Source organism: Sus scrofa, chromosome 1 (genome assembly GCF_054392235.1).
Source record: "Sus scrofa isolate SSC_HxYL_T2T_F1_AM1 chromosome 1, Sscrofa_HxYL_maternal_Yorkshire_Landrace_v2.0, whole genome shotgun sequence".
NCBI lineage: Eukaryota > Metazoa > Chordata > Mammalia > Artiodactyla > Suidae > Sus > Sus scrofa.
Genome location: NC_139383.1, coordinates 229,758,138 through 229,778,473, shown reverse-complemented (window position 1 = coordinate 229,778,473; position 20,336 = coordinate 229,758,138). Strand labels below are relative to the sequence as shown.

The following is a 20,336-nucleotide window of genomic DNA, read 5'->3' as shown; positions in this document are numbered from 1 at the left end:
CCTACAGTGAGTGAAGGTCAAAGGAGATCCTCTTTAAACTCCACACTGTGCAGATGAGAAAACCAAACGCCAGAAGGAAAGTGACTTTGCCTGAGGTCACACAGCTCATTACAGCTCAGCTGGAAGGAGAATTCACTTTGTGGGACTCTCTGGTGCTGTCTGTTTCAGGATCAGATTGTTATATATTGAATTCTGTCTCATGGAACATAAAACACTAAACTCCATATTAGGATCCAAGTCTCCTAAGGAAGAACAGATGCTTTTTCTCCTTTTAGGAAAGATGGAATTATCCTAAACCTCTTTATCTAGTCATATGGTCAACTGAGATTTTATATATGTAGGTGTAAAATGGATGAGGGCATGTCTTACCTAAAGAAGGGATTCTTTAAATCCAGGGTGTTTCCAGACCTGAAGCCCGTCTGGTTTACCAGTGCCACAATCTGAATGTCATAGCTCTGTCTGTAAGGCAGAAAAAAACCCCAACACATCATCTCGCAATGCTGGTGTTAGCTAGTCACATACCTTTAGGGCATCTTCTATGCATACCAACTTCATAAGGGTTTTAAGAGTATGTGTTTGGCATTTTACAAATGTCTGTTGTGTTTATTTGATCCTATTAATATTAGTAGAGACAACTGAAGGCTTGTTGGTTTGCAAACTGTTACAAGAATTTTATAGCTGTAATTTCTTGGACTAAATAATACAAAAGTAATGGTTATTTCTAGTTGGTTAAATGATTTAAAAAAAAACTTTACCAATATCAATGACAGAAATGGTTTTGAGGAGCAGAGACCCTTTATTGGTCACCACTGAGGTACCAAAACGATCTTAATCATGGGAGAATTGGCTAAGTTAAAATCCCAGACTGATGTAAAACAGCTAACAAATATGATTGATTTTAAGAGCCTGCAGATGGAAACTTATGCAATTACAGTGAAAAGAAGTGGCTAATAATAACAAGTAATATGACATATGATATCTAACCCGAAGGGGTTATGTGTCTAGGATTTTTATTAGTCATTCTCAAGAATATATGTATTTCTTTTGGCTAATAAAGTGTGACATATTTACCAAAGAAAAATAAGGAAAAACAGATATAAAATAACATAATCCATAATATCACTAGATAAAGATTCTTTCAACTAACATTGTAGAATATTTCCCCTTCTATGTATTTTCCCTCTATATTCTTATAAATGTAAAATTTTAGCAAAATGATGCTGAAATACTCCTTCACATCTCCTTATTTTATTTAATACTAGCAAGCATTTATCCTATAATTCTTGATAATGTATTTTCCAATGAACATGATGTAGGTATAATGTGCACAATTTATTTACTAAGTCCCCCTTGTTAAATATTTATATTTTTATAGTAAAGTATTATTACTTATGGTAACAAAAATCTGGTTTTATAAGAGAAATTCTGCTGCCAAAGGCATTCTTGTAATACCTCTTTATGTACTATCCGGGATTATTTATTTTGGAATAAATTCTTAGATTCTCCAGGCGTAAAGCATGTAAGACATATTTAAAATGTCTTCCAGAAAGTGCAACAAATCCCTTCCCTCACCTATAAAATAGAGAAGTGTTAATTTCATTACACCTTTTTCAATCCTTAATATTTAAGTGTTTGAGATTAAAATGCTATTGTTATCTTTTAAATTTCCTTGATAACTAGGCTTCTTTTTTAAATTCCAGAAATCAGTAAGGGATAGAAATCCCCCCTTATCATTACCAATAGTGGCCTGCACAGGTTTAAACATCATGTCAGATTCTGTGAAACCAGTAACTCAAGAAGGTTACTGGTTTAGATGTTTGGGGGGACAAAAAAAAAAAAGACGAGGAACACAACCATACAATAAATATTAACTATAAATAAATATAATTGGGAGTTCCCATCGTGGACCAGTGGTAACGAACCTGACTAATAACCATGAAGAAGTGGGTTTGATCCCTGGTCTCACTCAGTGGGTTAAGGATCCGGCATTCCTGTGAGCTGTGGTGCAGGTTGAAGATGTGACTCAGATCCTGCATTGCTGTGGCTGTGGCTGTGACCGGCAGCTATAGTTCTGATTCAATCCCTAGCCTGGAAACATCCATATGCCATAGGTGTGGCCCTAAAAAGAAAAAAAATCATGTATTTTGATCCTTTTTTATTCATCTCATCTAACTTGGAACTTTTTTTTTTTTGCTTTTAAAATGTTTCTTCCATCATACTCATATCCAATGGTTTACTTGAGGGCAGGTTGGAGGAGAACTAGACACTGAGAGTGAGCTCCTTAGGAGGGAGCAGCCTTGGCTGGAATCATAGAAATGCAGGGGTGTCAGCCTGGTAAACAGGTCAGGGAGGGACACACTGACACATTTTGCCAAATGAAAGATACCTTCGTCACAATACTTGAAGCAATTAATAGCACTTAAAGCAGAAATTGAGTATACTGAGCTCTGTGCAAATGCGTGTGTTTATGGATGTACATGTATTCACAACTAAAAACTGAATGGTTCCCCCTATGCCTGGGAAGGTCAATTAGCATGTTCTTTCTGTGGGGTCTTCAGCAAGGCTCTTTTTCAGATGCTAGATATGATAACATTGCCACTTTATATTCACTTTTTCCAACCTACTCCTCTTCTTTACCCCTCATCAAAGTCCTATCTTCCCTAACAGAAGGAAAAAAGAGCTTCATGTCGCATCACGGCTCAGTTTGGTCAGGGAAAAACTCAAATTTTTTCTAGAACCCTTCTGTGCATGTGGGATGAGGTGTGGTGGGCTGGGGTGGTGGTTAGGGATGAAGTAAGGGGATGCTTAGGTTCACTGATTTGACAGAGATTCACCTAAACAAAGGAAGATGTGTTCTCACCTAAAATTTCAGGAAAAGAATGCACTTTTCTATTCCAGGAGAAGTGTCATGCTGATGCCAAGATGCTCAAAGAGGCCAACTCCAAATTCAATAATTAATGTGCAAGGTTTATAAAGCAACCAATAATGGACAATCTTCCAAGACCATGTCTGCAGGACTCTAAATAACTATTGATTCTTCTGAACCAGTTACTTGCCAATGTGTGTTTTTAAAAAAACAAAACTTTGTTCTTTGCCAGACTTAGTCATTTTGAATCTTACACAGCCAGAGCAGGTGATGTAAGTAGGGGTATATCTTAGTTCAAGAAATGAATACAAAGCCACTGATTTGTATACTAACATTTCTTCGTAATATTCAAGAAGATATTGGAAACCTGAGAACAATATACATAGGACGTGTATTACTGTAGAAGGTGCTAATTCTGATCATTTCATCTTAGAGAAAACGGAAGGTGCAATAGTGGGACAGGCTCAGTGCTGATCCTTTAGGAAGAATGGGATGGAGACACAGAAGTGGCAGGAGGCTTGGGAACAAGATGGCCCAAGTCTCTGAGGATTGACGGAGAGATAAAGGGAGGAATGAGAACCTCAGTAGGCATGGACTCTGGACCAGTGCTCTTCAAAGAGGTTTCACTATGCCCCTGAAAGGATGTGGAATGGTATACTGGGATGTGGAAGAAAACATTGAACTGCTATTTTAGTTTCTTCAGTGAGTTGTTAGAGAGGATTCAATTGTGTCCCATCAACCTGTATGTTCATGTGCTAACCCCTCGTACCTGTGTTTGGGCTCTTATTTGGATGCATGAAGTCACACTGGACTAGGGTGGGCCTCAAATCCAGTGGCTGGTGACCTTATAAGAAGAGAGGACACAGAGAAGCCAAGTGAAGACAGAGGCAGAGACTGGATGGATGCAGCCACAAGGGAGACCAAGGATTGCCAGGCACCATGACAAGCTGAAGGACACCAGGGGGCGTCTTCATTGGCGCCTTCTAAGGAAATGCAGACCTGCTGACATCTTGATCTCAGACTTCTAGCCTCCAGAATTGTTAGAGAATAAATTTTTGTTGTTTTAAGCCACTTGGTTTGTGGTAATTTGTTATAGCAGCTCTAGGAGAGTAATACAGTCATGTATCAAATATATATTAAACACTCATGAACTCACTAGATAAATGCTGGGTTCTAATCACCAACTTATTGTTAAGGTATCTATTATGTTCACCTGAATTCCCCAGGTTTGGCTCAAGTGGGATGGTTTAGTAAGACTCTGATTATGTCTTAAAGAATGCGGTAAAATGTTACTGAGAATACCAACCATGAGATAGACAAGTGGGTCAGAGCCAGAAGAATCTGAGTAACACTGTAGAACAAAGAACTGTAGCTTAAAGCTGCCCTAGCAATACCATTATTTTATTGTACCCGATTGGGCACAATCGCTCCCCACTGTAATTCCTTCTGATGCAGCTGCTCAAATACAAAGCTAGTGAGAGATTTCTTTTTTTTTTTTAGCCTCTAAATTTATTTTTTTTTTATTTCCCCAATATGTTATTTTTTTTTCCCTACTGTACAGCGTGGTGACTCAGTTACACATATATGTAAGCTGGTACAACCACTATGGAGAACAGTATGGAGGTACCTTAGAAAACTATACATAGTGAGAGATTTCATCTCAGCTCAAGTCTGAGGTAGAGCAGTTTAATGATGAGTGTTAGGAGCAGCACTTGAAGCCTCCAGGGCTTTAATTCCTTGGTCAGCATGTCTTCTAGTTTGATAAACCACAAAACTCCTCAAACTCTCTGCAAGCCAACCTCTCTGGCAGCACACCTGGGTAAAGCAGAGCTTCCTAGGGATCCAAAATTTTTAAATTATGTCCCAAAACATATTGGCACAGGATAAGCATCTGAGCTAGATCCAACAATCAGCCATATTTATTTTTCAATTCATTCTTTTTCTATTTTTGTGTGCCTTATAGAATGCACGCTATGTGAATTTCTATATGTGTATATACATACACACAGACACGTTTATGCAATGTGTGTATATATACAGTATAAGTATACATCCATAAATGTCTGCCTCTCTATGTATCTATCTATTGGGAGCACTTAGTTTTATAATTTCTCTTATTATTACTGTAGTACATTCATCTGATTAAAAGCGTTTTACTCATAGGTGCACATAAAGTTTGGAGATGATTTCGGTGAACTTAGGGATATAAATTTCATGAAGTTCATAATAAAGAGGCATTCTCTTTTATTGTCCAAATCAGCAAAACAAATGACAGCTCAAGGATGATGGGAGGCTGACAGAAATAAAATGCTAACAATACAATCACAAATGTTCCCAGAGGGGAAGAAAAGGGCAGTCATTGTCACATCAGTGTAGTTGCACAGGGAGTCCTCCCAGGAGGTCAGAGTTTAAAAGAATATTTGAGGAGAAGGGAGGGGGAGAATCTATCTAAGACAGAGAAAGGAGGTAGCACCTTACTGAAAAAATGGTGTGAAAACCCTAACATTAAGGAAGTGCTGAGGTTTGTAGAAAATACCAAGGGAAACAGTTTTAAGATTTAAAAAAAAATCTGATGAGATAGAATAAGAGTAAGAAAGAAAACAAATAAAGAGGGAATGGAAATAAGATTTACTGAGGACCTACTATGTGTTAATTACTCTTCTATGTTTTCTCACGTAATGTCTGCAAAATCCTAGTGAGACAATTATAAATTCTATTTAGAGATGATGAATGAGGAAACTGGGTGCTGGAGAGATTCATTAACTTGCACCAAATCACTCAGGTACCAACTGGTAGAAGAGACTGGATAGAACCAGGATATATCCAGACTCCAAAACCTACTCTCTTTCACTCCACTGGGGTATTGGTCTAATAAGATGAATTTCCTCCCTTTCTTCATCCTGCAAAGCACTCCATTTCCAAGATATCTCAGCATCTTCTTTCAATTGTGCCAAACTAAGGTTTTAATCAGAAAGGGATCATCAGCTTATGACTCCATCATTCAGGTAGTCACTCCTACATCACTGCTGAATCTCTAGAATATATTAAGCAAGGAGGGACACAACAGAATAAGACTCAGGCCCTCTTTTTGGGGAGCTCACGTTTAGGCAAATAACAGTAATGAGGCCATAATAAAGGTGTGGATGCTTGCAGGAATTCTAGGAGTCATAAAGCAGGTGTGGGGAGATGGTTTGCTTCCTTCTTGCCTACTAGGGGAACAAAGGAAAGGAAGGCAGAGAAACATGGCTGATAAAGATGAAACCCAAGATGCGTTAGAAAAAAAGGAATGGGAGAATAAAATGATTTAAATTTGCTCACCTAATTACACCCTAAGATACCTTAAATATAGGTATTTGAAAGCAAATGAATGTTAGTTTGCACAAAGCAGAAAAGGCAAAGTCCAAAACTCCTGGCAGACACTGTCTACTCTTCCTGAGCATTTTTTAAAGAACTAGTTATTAGACAGGCAGTGTATGAGGATTCAGGAAGAAAGTGGGAACTTCTGGAAAGAAAATGGCATAAGTCATTATCTCTTACTTTTCCTCCTAGAAGCCATCTCAAAACAAGAAGAAGGCTACTGCAGACCACAGACCACATTTTCTGTAAAACTGGGAGAAAGACACATCTGCCATCTCCAATTTCATTGTAAGGGCTGCAAAAGCACTTGAGATTGTTGTAAGCCACGTGGGGAAAAGAAGAGAACTGCAAAGAGGTGCAAGAGAGCCTAGGGGAAGCACATTTCAGAAAGTGTTCACACACATACACTATCTAAAGATGAGGGGCATTTCCCAAAATGCAGAAGTTCATTCCTTGTAACATGATGTGCAGGAATTGAGGTGAGCAAGACTATTGGGCAGAAATGCTTTTGAAACTGGAACATACAGAAGTAGCTAAAGAATCACAAGAGGAGTCATATTTGTAGGAAGCACTATGACTCTGGCAGCACAGAAGGAGAGACTGTGAGCTGAGAACAGCATAGAGACTGTTACATCTCTCAGCACCGCAGGAATTTTTTTTTGTGAACTGCTGTCCAGAAAAGTCCCACTAACTTGACTATGAACAACCGTAACATCAATACAAAGAAATTATTAGAAAACATTAGCAAAATTTACTAACAGATGAAAAATTGCAATTATATAAATGACAGCACAAAGTGAAAAATGTGAACAAACATTTTGTTACAAATTTTTAAAAGTGCAATAAAGCCCTTACCTCTATGAAGGAGGCAATAATGTTTATGAAAGAAGCCCAAGATGCAGAAACACAATAACTTAAGAAAGGGAAAGAGAAAGAGCTTAATGTACTGATATGGAAATGCATTTGATATGTATTGTTAAGTGAGAACATTAAGATGTAGAAAACAGGTATAAAATGTTACCATTTAGGTATAAAAGCAGAGGGAAAATTTCCCTACAAATATTGTGTTTTCTAACTGTATATCCACAATGAAACTCTAAGAGGATATGCAGGGAACAGTTAGTAGCTGCATGATAGAGGAGGAAGGAAATGAATGGGGTCTGGCATTGGGAGATAGATTCCATTGTAAGCCTTTTTGTATATTTATATTTGTATAACAGTATTATCTTTCAATAAATTAAACCACCTTTTAGGGAGATGGAAAGTTATGACAACTAGAGATAGAGCAGTTTCATTAAAGATACTAAAGATCAGTAATAGCCATGTCTGGTTAGTTTCATTTCCCTTTTTGGTAGGGTTATTGGACTGGGCTATGAGGGTGAAACTAGAGGTTAACCTTGTCTGGAATTACATTTGATAAAGGCTGGTTCATATTTCCTCTGGCCTGGATGGAGGAACAGAGGCTAGATATGTGCACAGGTAGAGGGACTCTGAGCTTCTTCCATGACCAGATCCAAAGGGTATAGATTAGGCTATGTAAACTCTGAAGGAAGATTTATATCCCGGGCCTGTTTGCTTAGTAAAAAAATTTACCCATTAATTTGCAAATGATACAGAATGGTAAGAATCACCAACATGCTACACAGAGGAGTTAACATATAATTCAACAATCCCACTCCTGAGCATATACCTGGAGAAAACTATAATGCCAAAAGAGACATGCACCACAATGTCCACTACTGCACTACATACAATAGCCAAGACATGGAAGTAACCTAAGTGTCCACCAACAGAGGATTGTATAAAGAAGATGTGGTACATACATACAATGGAATATTACTTAGCCATAAAAAAGAACAAAATGATGCCATCTGAAGCAACATGGATGAACCTGGAGATGATCATACTAAGTGAATTAAGCTGTCTGGACAAAGACAAATATCATATACTATGGCTTATATGTAGAATCTAAAATAAAAAGATACAAATGAACTTATTTATAAAACAGAAAGATACCCACAGACATAGAAAAAATCCTATGGTTACCAACGAGAAAATGGGGAAAGAGGAATAAGTTAGGATGTTGGTGTTAGCATATACATACTACTATATATAAAATAGATAACCAACTGTATAGCACATGGAACTGTACTCAATATTTTGTAATAACTTATAAGGGAAAAGAATCTGAGAAAGAATATATATATTATGTACTTATATAAATATATAACTGAAGTATAATTGATATATCATATATTAATTTATATAATTTATATATTATATATTGATATACATCAATTACAATTCAATCAAAAATTCTTTTTTTTTTTTTTGGTTGTGGCATGTGTCGGCTTGATGTGGGAATCTCAGTTCCCAGACCAGGGATTGAACCCAGGCTGTGGCAGTGAAATCACCAAATCCTAAAGACTAGACCACCAGTGAACTCCCCTAAATTAAAATGAAAGAATGAATGAATGAATAAATAAATAAATAAATAATCCTTTGGTTCTAGTAAGGATGTAAAAACAACAATATGAATGCACAAGTAGAATAAATACAAAAGTTTGAACCAAAGCTGACAAAATCAGCTGCATACTAGGAGAAGGGAGAAATGACTTAAAAGTAGATCACGTAAAAATACACTTTTTGCTTTTAATTACCTAAATACTCAAATAAAATGGCTCCCAACTTAATTTCAACTTTAATTACATTATTGTAAGTAGGGTACTCAAAACGGCCATGGTCATTGTCCCTTTGTACGCAGCTCATATCAGAATGTGTATGCTGTCCTGTATTTAACTTTGGAGAACTATTTTAAAGGGAACATTGAGAAGCTGGATATTTCCAAAGGGGAAGACTTAGAATTTTAAACTATTTCAAAATCACTCTTACAGAATGGAGAATTTGAGGATGTTAGCCCAAGGACATGATACCAGGAGGATATTTGATAAGACTCTTCTAATACTTGAACAACTGCCATTTGGAGGTTGGAAAAGACATATTTCTTCTGGATTCAGAAACTAAACAATGAGAATCAACAGGAAGATAGAGAATCAACAGCAATAATATTTTTTTAATTATTGGAGGTGTCTAAAGTAAAAGAAAGTAGTCAATAGCCAATGACCATATAAAAAGTGACTTAACCTTATCAGTAATTAAAGAATTAGAAACTGAAACAACCAGATACAACTTTAAACACTTATTTTGGAGTCTATTAGATTGGCAAAACAAACAAACAAACAAACAAAAACTATTGGGACTGGTAACATCCAGTTTCAGGAAAGATGTGGAGAAATAAGCCTGCTTATTCATTGCTGGTGTGAGTAGATATTGGAGCAGCCATTGAGAAAGTAGGATCTATCAGATCATAGCATATACATACCCTCTGATCTAGCATTTCTATATCTAGTCATCTGTAGAAATTTAGAAATATTCATATCATTGTGTAAGCTCTATGTTCAAGGATATTTAGTACAGATTTTTGTTTTTGCAATGGCAAAAAAATTGGAGGCGACCTAAATATTAGTCAATGGAAGATTTTTAAAAAAGAAATTATGGTATATCCATGTGCTTGACTGTTATGCATCTATGAAAAGAACAAAGCAGACCTATCTGTGCAGATTGGGTATTTGTCACTAAGTAAAAAACTCAAACTGCAGACAGCTATTGTAACCTTCTTATAGAACCACAACAACCACTCCATAACAACATTATTTGTTGGTACATATACTGAAAAGCACCTAAAAGAATACCCATCAAGGGCTCATATCTGTGGAATGGGGTGAGGGTTGGGAGTGTGGCTGACTCTGAGCACTTTTGTAGGTTTCTTTTTTTTCTCCTTGTTTTTATGGTTGCACGTGTGGCATGTGGAAGTTCCCAGGCTAGGGGTAGAATGAGAGCTGTAGCTGACAGCCTACACCACAGCAACAGTAAACACTGGATCCAACCTGCATCTGTGATCTATGCTGCAGCTGGTGGCAACACCAGATCTTTAACCCACTGAGCAAGGCCAGGGATCGAACCTGCACCCTCACAGAAACTACTTTGTATCTTTAACCCTTTGAGCCACAATGGGAACTCCCTTAAGTTTTCAATTTATATGTGAGCATGTGTGGCTTTTGTAATGAAGGAAATACCTTTAAAGCAGAGGGTTGATTGGTGAGGTGGTGAGCTTGTTGTCACTAGAGTGCTCAAGCACAGGCCCAAGGAAGCAGGGGTAGGGGCAGTAGGGAGGAAAGAGAGTTGAAAGAGATGACCTCTGAGGACACTTAATATCCTGAGAGTCCTTGACCCACTCCTCTACACCTTTCTCTGCTAGTTCACCCAGGAGAAGCTCCAACAAGATGAAAGAAAATCAAGCATTCTAAAAATGAGGTAAGTCAAAAATTTGCTGCAAAGACCTCGTGAAGTCCATTACCAGAGGGAAGCAGCCAGTCCTGCTTGACACAGCCTATGCCGCCCTGGCAGTGCTTTATCCCCTGCAATGCAGATCGATGTCTCTGTACTAAATTTGGAGATGTGTGGCTAGACAGATGTAAGTCAGTCCAGGGAACTGATGTGGGATTTGGAGAACTTGACAATTCAAGTCTTTGGCAAGTGTACATGTGAGCAGATAGATGTCATTCCTTCCTCTCTGGTCAGGTGGGGAATGTTGCCCTTGACTTATCCAAAGCCCCTCTTCCCTGCCAAGCTCAGTGCAAGGTGATGTGTGCCCAGCAGGCTTTGAAGCTGAGGGCAGCTGTGCAACCTCAGTCAGGCCTTTGTAGAGCCTACTGCCCATTTCTTGTATTGGAGTCTCAGGGGCCTGCTGGCTTTCTCCTGCTCCCACTCATCAGCACCCAGTACTTTCTTGCTTACCTCTTATTGGCCACAAACAGCACCTTCCCTGAGAGGGTCTCTCCTTCCTTAGCGAAGAGAGGAGTCTGAAGAAGGCACCGCACCTGATACCAGTGAGTCAGAGGCTCGGTGGGGGCTGTTGACAGCCAAACCGTTACCCTGTGGGGCAAGGAAAGAGTTAAAAGCCAAGTAGGCTCCAGGCCCGTATTAGTGGATTGAACTGGGGAGTAGGCTGATAAGTGATTTTCATTGCTAGTGACTTGGGGAACACATTAAAAATTTTTTTTATTGGAGTATACTTGACTTACAATGTTGTGTCAATTTTAGGTGTACAGCAAAGTGAATCAGTTATACATACACAGATACCCATTACTGAGCAGCTACTATGTGCTGGGTACTGTCCCAAGAGCAGTGTGTGGAGTAGCCTACTAAGTCTAGACAACAACACTTCAAACTCAGGGACTTGATCACTCTATCAACCTGTGTGTCCACATCAAAGTTCACTAGAAGCCCCACAATAACAGAGTTAAGTTGGGAACTGATTTGTTTGAAAAGTCTGGCAGGGTGAGAAGTCTGGAGTGTGGGCTTTTACTATCTCATGCTAACCTGTTCAGAGGTTCTGATGGGGTTTCTGGAAGCAAAATAAACTACTGGGGCAGATGACTTCTACTATACTTCCAGCCCAGACATTGTGTGTGTGTGTGTGTGTGTGTGTGTGTGTGTGTGTGTGTGTGTGTGTGTGTGTGTGTGTAAGTTAAAGTTCTTCACCTCATATGAAGAAGTAAGAATACCTTGCCATTACTTTGAATGCCAAGGTCACCTGTCCTGGGGTTAGGCAGCGGTCCTTGGCTCAGAAGAAGTAAGGGGCACATTGAATGGGGGTTAATTCCTAGAGGGTACATTTTGACTTGAAGATTTTGGGGGGACATTTTATATAACTGCTAAGTAATACAAACCATTTCATATCAAAATATACACCCAGCTATAATATGGAGTAGAATGCAAATGTTCTAGACCTTTTTAAAATAAAGCATTTCACTTCAAAGAAATTTCCCCCTTGAAGTAGGTCACTTCAAGCTTATCTCCCTTGTCCGTGCAGAAACACACTGACTTACTTGGGATGCTGGTGGGGACAAGTTTGATAAATAGATGCATGGATTCCTTGAATATACATGCTGTGGAATAGGAATGACTTGCACATAATTTTCTTTCTGACTATCAGCCCAGACAAGGCTTCCAGGGATCCTCCTACCCAGACACCGCTCCCACCCCCAGCCACAGCCCCCCAACCCCCTGAGCTTTATCATAGACCCATGGATCCTTCTTTCTCATTAGATGCCCTGTAAAGCCTGGATGTTTTTATAAGAAATGGAGATGCTTTTATAAGAGTGTATTGTCAAAGTTCTCCTTCTGCCTGGTCATGTGACCCACACAAACCTTCACTGCAAGGTGGGGCACATGGAGAAGCCTGGGAAGGGAGTAGGGAGGTCAGGAGGACATCAGAAACTCTGGGGGCATAGGAGTGGCACAGCCCTGAAAGGAATACCAAACACTGACAGTCAACTTGTAGGTGGTCTTTCTCCTCTTTGCCCTCACAACTTTCACACCTTTCCTGTAGTAGGACCTAATGTTATAATTAGCATTAGTGGCATCTGCCTTCCTGATCACTGAAAAAGGATTCTATTGGGTTGTTATTTTTTTATTTTTTGCTGTTGAGTTGTATAAATTGCTTGTATATTTTGGAGATTAAGCCTTTGTTGGTTGCAACATTTGAAACTATTTTCTCCCATTACATAGGCTGTCTTTTTTTTATATGGTTTCCTTTGCTACGTAAAAGTCTGTAAGTTTGATTAGGTCCCATTGGTTTACTGAAAAAGGATTCAGAAGATGTGGTATATATACACAATGAAATACTACTCAGACATAAAAAGAACAAAATAATGCCATTTGCAGCAACATGGATGGAACTAGAGACTCTCATACTGAGTGAAGTAAGTCAGAAAGAGTAAGACAAATACCATATGATATCACTTACATCTGGAATCTAATATATGGCACAAAGGAACCTTTACGCAGAAAAGAAAATCATGGACTTGGAGAATAGACTTGTGGTTGCCAAGGGGGATGGGGAGGGAGTGGGATAGATGGGGTGCTTGGGGTTAATAGATGCAGACTATTGCCTTTGAAATGGATAGTCAATGAGATACTGCTGTGTAGTACTGGGAACTAACTATGTCTGGTCACTTATGATGGAGCATGATAATGTGAGAAAAAAGAATGTATACATGTGTGTGTAACTGGGTCGCCATGCTGTACAGTAGAAAATTGACAGAACACTGTAAACCAGCTATAATGGGAAAAATAAAAATTACATTAAAGAAAAAGAAAAAGGATTCTAGATTGTGAAACTGAAAGCTGTGAACCAACACGGGGGAAAGAATGGTTTGAGGTATTGCTCAGACCCAGGAGGCTCTACACCAGGTGTGATGGAAGGAAAGCCAGGGACTTGGACAAGAACAAGGGGCTTGATAAAGAACAGACCCACTCTCACTCCTTCAAATCCCAATCCAATTGGCTGAAGAGGTTTTACAGTATTAACTAGAGTTGATATAACTACAAAACCTGTCTTATTCTCGTGTCACTCTAAAATCTAAAAGGATCATTAACATCAGTGTTTATTTTCTGGAAACCTAAAGAAGCAAATATCACTGTTGTTGAACTTAGTTTCTTTTTTTTCTTTTTTTGTCATTTTTAGGGCCACACCCACAGCATAGGGAATTTTCCAGCCTAGTGGTTGAATCGAAGCTACAGCTGCCAGCCTACGCCACAGCCACAGCAACACAGGATCCGAGCCACCCTGTGACTTACACCACATGTCACAGCAACACCAGGTCCTTAACCCACTGAGTGAGGTCAGGGATCAAACCAGAATTCTCATGGATACTAGTTGGATTCATTATCACTGAGTGACAATAGGAACACCAGTTTTTTTTAAAAAAAAAAACTTTAAAGTTATGAAGACAGATATTAGAAAATGGCATGGGATAGAGTAGGCAAAGAAGGGGTATATACATACAGAGATCCAACAAAGGCCACGTCAAACCAGAAGGCCAGGCCATGGATGAGGCCAGACTGTGCCATCTGAAATACAAAGGGAATTTCTACTCTGCAAAGAAATAAAAGAAGAAAGACTTGGAATTATTTTGTTGTTGTTGATAGACATACTGGAAACATTTGTGAGATCAGTGGGAACGGTCACAGAACATTTTCTTTTCCTCTTAGGTACTTCTGCTTTGGTAGCAAGATTCTCTCAGCAGGGGATGAATGCTTGGCTGACACTGCACATTTGAGAATGTTGCTTCTTAATGAAAGGACCAGCCCAGTGGGCTGCAATGACCCAGAACTCCCCTGGGCGAGTGTAGCATCTGGAGCTGCATTTTCACATCTGGAGCAGCTGAAGAGGAGGATGACTCAGGACACAGGGGACGGCCATCCATCCTTCCAGAAGCCAAAACATGGGTGGTGGCAGCTCTCCTATATAGCTGTTCAGAAAGGAGAGGCTATTCAAGCCTCTAAAAAATGGAGTGGACCACAAGGGGGAACATTAAGCTCAGAAGGTCATGGTCAGAGTTCATTTATTTTTCTGGGAGGTAATTTAACTTCCCACTGGGCTACAGCAAGAGTCATGCAGAAGTGGCCATGGTTGATGCCAAAGGCAGAGTAAGTGGGGACAGAAGGAATGTTGGAAAAGATAAAACAAAATCAAGAAACTGGACATGTTTTAGCTGTGGAACTTTGGAAAACCACTTAAATTCTCTGAGCTTCAGTTTCCTCTCTTGTTGAAAAGGGGCAAATTCTCTTTCCTACTGCCCTCTCAAGTTTCTTGTGCAAGTCAAGTGGAAAAAAAATGTATAGATTGCTTTTTAAACTTAAAGTAATTCACAATAAAAAGGCGGTATTATTGGTCCATGATGGGGCTGTATTACTCCAAGGACACACATTTTAGTGACTGCACTAGAGATATTCAAAAGAAGTTGTATGTTATTTGCATTTATGGTGCCTCCAAAGGTGTAACTTCTTCCACCCTAGCATTTCTAGAGAGTTCCACTGCAACTGTCATATTGAATTTGTTGGTATTGCATTACAATTATTTCCTCCCACTTTTTGAATTCCCCTAAATAGACTATAAGCTCCTCAAAGAGAGACTTAAAAAAATTACTTTTTGTTCCTGTACATGCACCAGTGAAGTACCTGGCATGAAACAGAATCGCAAAAAACATTTGCTGAATCAACATACAAATGAATGAATGACATCTCTGAAAAGCCAACATGGACATAATTTTCAAAAAATTCCCTAACTCAGGAAGTAGCCCAGAGTAGCAAATAAAGCCAAAGGAAGTCAATTTTGCCTGCACCTGTTGTAGTTATTGCAGTTGTTCCCAAATGCCAATTCTCCTGCTCTGAACATACAGTAGGATTGCATTCTTCTACCCTCTCGAGCTCAGATACTGTCACAAGATTTGCTTTGACCAATTAAATGTGAAAGAAGTGAGCTGTGTCATTTCTGGGCAGAAGCTTTTATTGATAGTACATGTTTTGTCACTTTTTTCCTTTTTCCTCAATAATAAGCATTGTTTCAAATAGAGGCTGCTGCATCAGCCTGATTGCTGGGATGAGTGATTCTGCATGAAGCTAAAGCTGGTGCACAATGAATAAACAGAGTAAGGGAGAAAGGCCCTTCTGTTATCATAAGCCAATGAAGTTTGGTTTTGTTACTGCAGCATGCTCTATCTTATCCTGACTGATATAGCATCCTTTGTCTATCATGATCTCAAGATAGACGAAGAAGTTAGCCAGCTATACCCTCTAAAGCCTGACTCTTGCTTCCGCAGTGGTCCAGGTAAATTATAACCTGGCTGGGTCTTAAGTCTCTTACTCAGGAAAAAATACTAACATTGATATTCTCAGGGACAAAAGGGCAAAATACTAATGAAAGGTCATCTAAAGGGAATTCATATCACTACCTGAGAAATTAGTCTTTGTTTCACAGTATTTTAAAGTGCAGAAAAGAGGCAAAACTCATATTTATTGAATGTACCCTTTGAACAAATGAGCCAGAGCCTATAAAATTCTCAGTACAGTGCCTAGTATATAATAGGCATGCAGCAAGTTGTAGCTCCTCTTCCTGTCGTTATTATGGGTACTGGCCTGAGTGAGTGGTTAAAAAGCCTAGACTTTGGTCTTTGGAAAGGTTCAGTCCTAGCTCTAACACTCTTATTAATTCCATGCAATTTACCTAATTCTGTATATGCAACTTACTGTTCTACTATGCCTCATATTTGTCATTGGTAAAATGCGGATAAAAACAGTACCATCTGCATAGTGTTGCTATAAGGATTAAATGAGTCACTATATGTAAAGGCCTCAACACAGTATCTGGATAAATTAAGTATAAGTTTCTAATGTCTAATTTTTCTCATTCAATTCCTAAAGCATCCTATGAAGAAGGCATCATTATCTTCATTTTGCAATAAATGAAACTAGTAATTGATGGACCATTCCTGTGTATGACTCACACCTGAAATCCCTCTCCTGTGTGAGTGGCAAAACTTTGCTCTGAAGTTTTGAAAATGGGAGAGGTATAGGAGATTTAAAAGTCAAGAGCAGTATTGATTTGTACAAACCTGTGGAGATCTGCCTCTTCTGCATCCATAAAGTTTACTGTGTACTTGACTGTCTGAGCCATCAAAATCCTAATGTCAAATGTGTCCTTGCAGAAAAAAAAACAAAGATATCTTTCTATCAGGATAAATGACACCCAAGCATTTTAGTCTAGCTTTCCTCCTGAATACTTAAGTCAGTAATAAGTAGGATTTAGAGGGCATAAGCTTAATACGAAAAATATTAATAATAAAAGCTAACATTTACTTAGTGCTTACTATATGCCAACCATCAAGTGCTTTATGCTTCACTAGGTTCTATCATTTAATCCTCGCCAAAATTTTTGCAGCAGACATTTGGTGTTTTTTTGGACCACTGAGAATTTACCTTTTCTCAACACTCCAAGAAGTTTCACAGGAACTTAATATACTCTCAGCTCCAGATGTGGCATGTGACCTTGGATTAGCCAATCAGAGCTTTACTTTCCCCTTGAAACCAGTAACTGGTTCACAGATGGGCACACAATCTAAGGTAGGAAAATTGGGTTATGTCTAAACTAATCCTGGGGTTTTGGCCAAGTTATTGGGAAAAGGCAGGCTCTCTTGTGACAGAGTTGTAAGAATCTGAAGTTGGAGCCTCTGCTGCCATCTTGCTACCATAAGGAGAGAGCCTGTTCTACCAACAGAGTAAAAGGAGATAAGAATAGAAAAACCAGATCCTTGTGACATTGTCTAAACCCCTGCCTCGGGTCCCTGAAGGCAGCTCTATCTCCAGCCTTTGCAGTATTTGAGGGCCAATAATTTTGTTTTGGTTTAAGCCAGTTTGAGTTGGCTTTTCTTCCACTTAAAACCAAAAGAGTTTCAGACAATGAAAACTTAAAGTTGTCCAAGGTTATGCAGCTAGATGGGACCACACTTGAAACTCAAAATCTGTTTGACAGCCAAGTTCCTTTTCTATTTATTACCCAAAGTTTCCCCTTCTATTATGCCCTGGGCTACTAGAATCAGTGGGAGGATGTGAATTATTCGGCAAGTATGAGGGCTGAGTATGTGCATGGGGTAAGTCAGGGCAGTTGGAGAATTAGAAGTTACGGATTGAAAGGAAAATCTCCTTGCTTTCAAGAGTATCATTCTCTGAGAATTTTCCTAGCTGATCAGGAGATCAGAGCTGGAAAACTTGAAAACACAGTGCTCCAAGGAGCTCTTTCTTTCCTTCTGTGATGGCTTAGCATAGAGCCTAACAGCACTTTGTTTCCCAGGTGCATGAGTAAACGAATCAATCAAGAGATAAACCCATGGGAAGAAAGAACACACTTACTACTATTGGCTGTCTGAAGTATTCGTCAACCGCAGCACCCCGGAGACTGGACAGGTTGACCCCGTAGAAGCACTGCTGGTACCTAAAAGAGGTGGCATGGAGAATCACTCTGCATCTTGTCCTATGTCCTCAAGTCCTGCAGACCTGTGATGAGCTGCGAGGCTGCCTCCCAGGTCCTCTGGGTTAGCCCTGAGCAAGTGTGAGAATGTGTGAAGGGCAATGGGGTTGAAAGGGCAGACAAGGAAACTCTAGAGAATCTGCCCTTGAATTGGGGTGAGAAAAGGAAGTAGCTGAAGAAATTGCTTGTGGGGAGAGTACAACAAGGCTATTTGGGGGCAGGAAGGTCTTTGGGCTCCCATGCTTGACCTCACAGCACAAGGTGGCTGCTTGCTCCGTGACATGCCTTCCAGGTCCTGAAAGACAATTCCTTGGCCCTCTCATTACCTCAATCCAGAGTACAGCATGCGAGCCCAAAGCCTCTTGACGCTCTTGTGATTTTATGATATCGACTTCCCTTTTCCGTTCTTCCATAGCCACTGGCCTGAACCCTGAGGGCATCTGCCTTGGTGGTTGACACCAGATGAAGTCACAAGTGAGTGAGGGCTGTGTCTAGGGGTGAACAGGAGCTGACTCAGTACAGTCCACTGTGCATCTTTCTTCCCAGTTCTGCGGTCAGTGACATCTGGACCACAGCAGCGGGCAAGTGCTACAAAAGGTCTCTCCCTTCAGTGAGCCACATAAGAAGCTTTTACCAGCTCATGGCTGGTACTTGGAGCACAGCAGGGTTTCCCTGCCAGCTTGGCTAATGGTCTTGGCTACTGAGAGAGGAGATGTAGTGTGTGGATTAAGAGTGGCTTTATTCAAACTCTGCCACTGACTGCCTGTGTGCCTTGGACAAGTCACTTGAACTCTGTGCCTCGGTTTTTTTTATCTTTATAATAGGAACAGTTATAAGCTCACTTTGTAGGGTTACAGTAAAAATTCAATGAATTAATACAAGCAAAGCACTTTAAATAGTGCTTGGGATCTATGTATAAGTGTTGTACTTATATATAACTATATATGATATATATATATATATATGTACTATACATAAGTACTTTTATATAAGTGTTGGCTATTGTTCTCGAACTTCACCGTCTTAGATAAGCACTGGGGACTATAGCAGTGGTTCCCAATGTGACTATGCCATGGGATTACTTGGAGAGCTTGTTAAAAATTTAAGTTGCCCGAGTTCCTGCTATGGTGAAACAGGATCGGCAGTGTCTTTGCAGCGCCAGGATGCAGGTTTGATCCCTGGTGTAGTACAGTGGGTTAAAGGATCCCACGTTGCCTCAGCTGTGGTGTAGGTCACAACTATGGCTCTGATCTGATCTCTGGCCTGGGAACTCCATAGGCTCTCAGAGCGGCTAAAAAAGAAAAAAATAAATAAAAAATAAACAAATAAAAATAAAAATGATAGATACATAAAAACGTCAAATTCCCAGGCCCGCCTCCAGAAAGGCTTGGGGACTTTATCACTAAAGATTGAAGGCTTTTATCTTGAGATTGAAAAGAGGCCACCCTGTGAGGGGTGTATGCATATGCTATATGGCCCTTGAGTCAGATGGGAATTCAGTTCATCAATTTCTCTCTTCCCCCAAACTCACGCCCATCAACCCTTGGCAAAGAGAGAGAGAGAAAAAAAAAAACAAAAAAAACAGAATGTAAATAAAACTGTGGAGTATAGTTAGATTTTCAGCCAAAAAAAAAAAAAAAAAAAGGCTCTGAATCAGGAGGCAGCACCTCAGATGCCCTCCCAGTGGAGGCAGGAAAACCTAATGGTGTTAAGACAACAGCCAGACACCAACTGCAAGTGAAGCCCCAGCCCCCAGAACCTCTGACAGATCCTGCAGGGCTGTACCATTTCTCACCTCTGAGCCCTTGCTTGCTTCCCTTTCTACCTGCAATGCTCCTTTCTCTCTCGTGCTCCATTCATTCCTACTCAATCTTTATGACTCAGCTCAAATATTTCCATTTGAAAATGTAAAACCTGGTATTACAGTTAAATATGCAAGTTTTACCCACTTAAAAGCAGAAGTTATTCTTTTCCATCAGTCCATATTTAGCACTTAGTACGGGGCCTCAAATGCTGTTAGTCCTAAAAATGTCTATGTGTCTATCTATGTATTTCATGCATGAATGGAGGACTTGGTGTCCTAAAAGGTGCCAAGAAGGACAATAGAGAAATGGAAAAGCATTCACCCAAGTTTCTTTAGCTTCATCACTTGTTTCCTAAGCCTCTCCTTCCACCAAGGGC

The 20,336-nt window shown here is 39.6% G+C and overlaps 1 protein-coding gene across 7 annotated transcripts in view; it reads right to left on the bottom strand.

Annotated features, from left to right (window-relative positions):
* LOC106509183 (histone-arginine methyltransferase CARM1-like) overlaps positions 1-20,336 on the bottom strand; it is a 292,946-nt gene that overhangs the window by 4,398 nt on the left and 268,212 nt on the right. For all 7 annotated transcript variants that reach the window (XM_085018906.1, XM_021064249.2, XM_021064264.2 and 4 more), the window contains 5 exons: positions 18,038-18,119; positions 16,744-16,829; positions 14,136-14,225; positions 11,081-11,218; positions 370-459 (listed from right to left, as the gene is read on the bottom strand). In XM_085018906.1, coding sequence (XP_084875032.1) covers positions 370-459; positions 11,081-11,218; positions 14,136-14,225; positions 16,744-16,829; positions 18,038-18,119 — 486 coding nt within the window. The remainder of the gene's footprint in view (positions 1-369; positions 460-11,080; positions 11,219-14,135; positions 14,226-16,743; positions 16,830-18,037; positions 18,120-20,336) is intronic.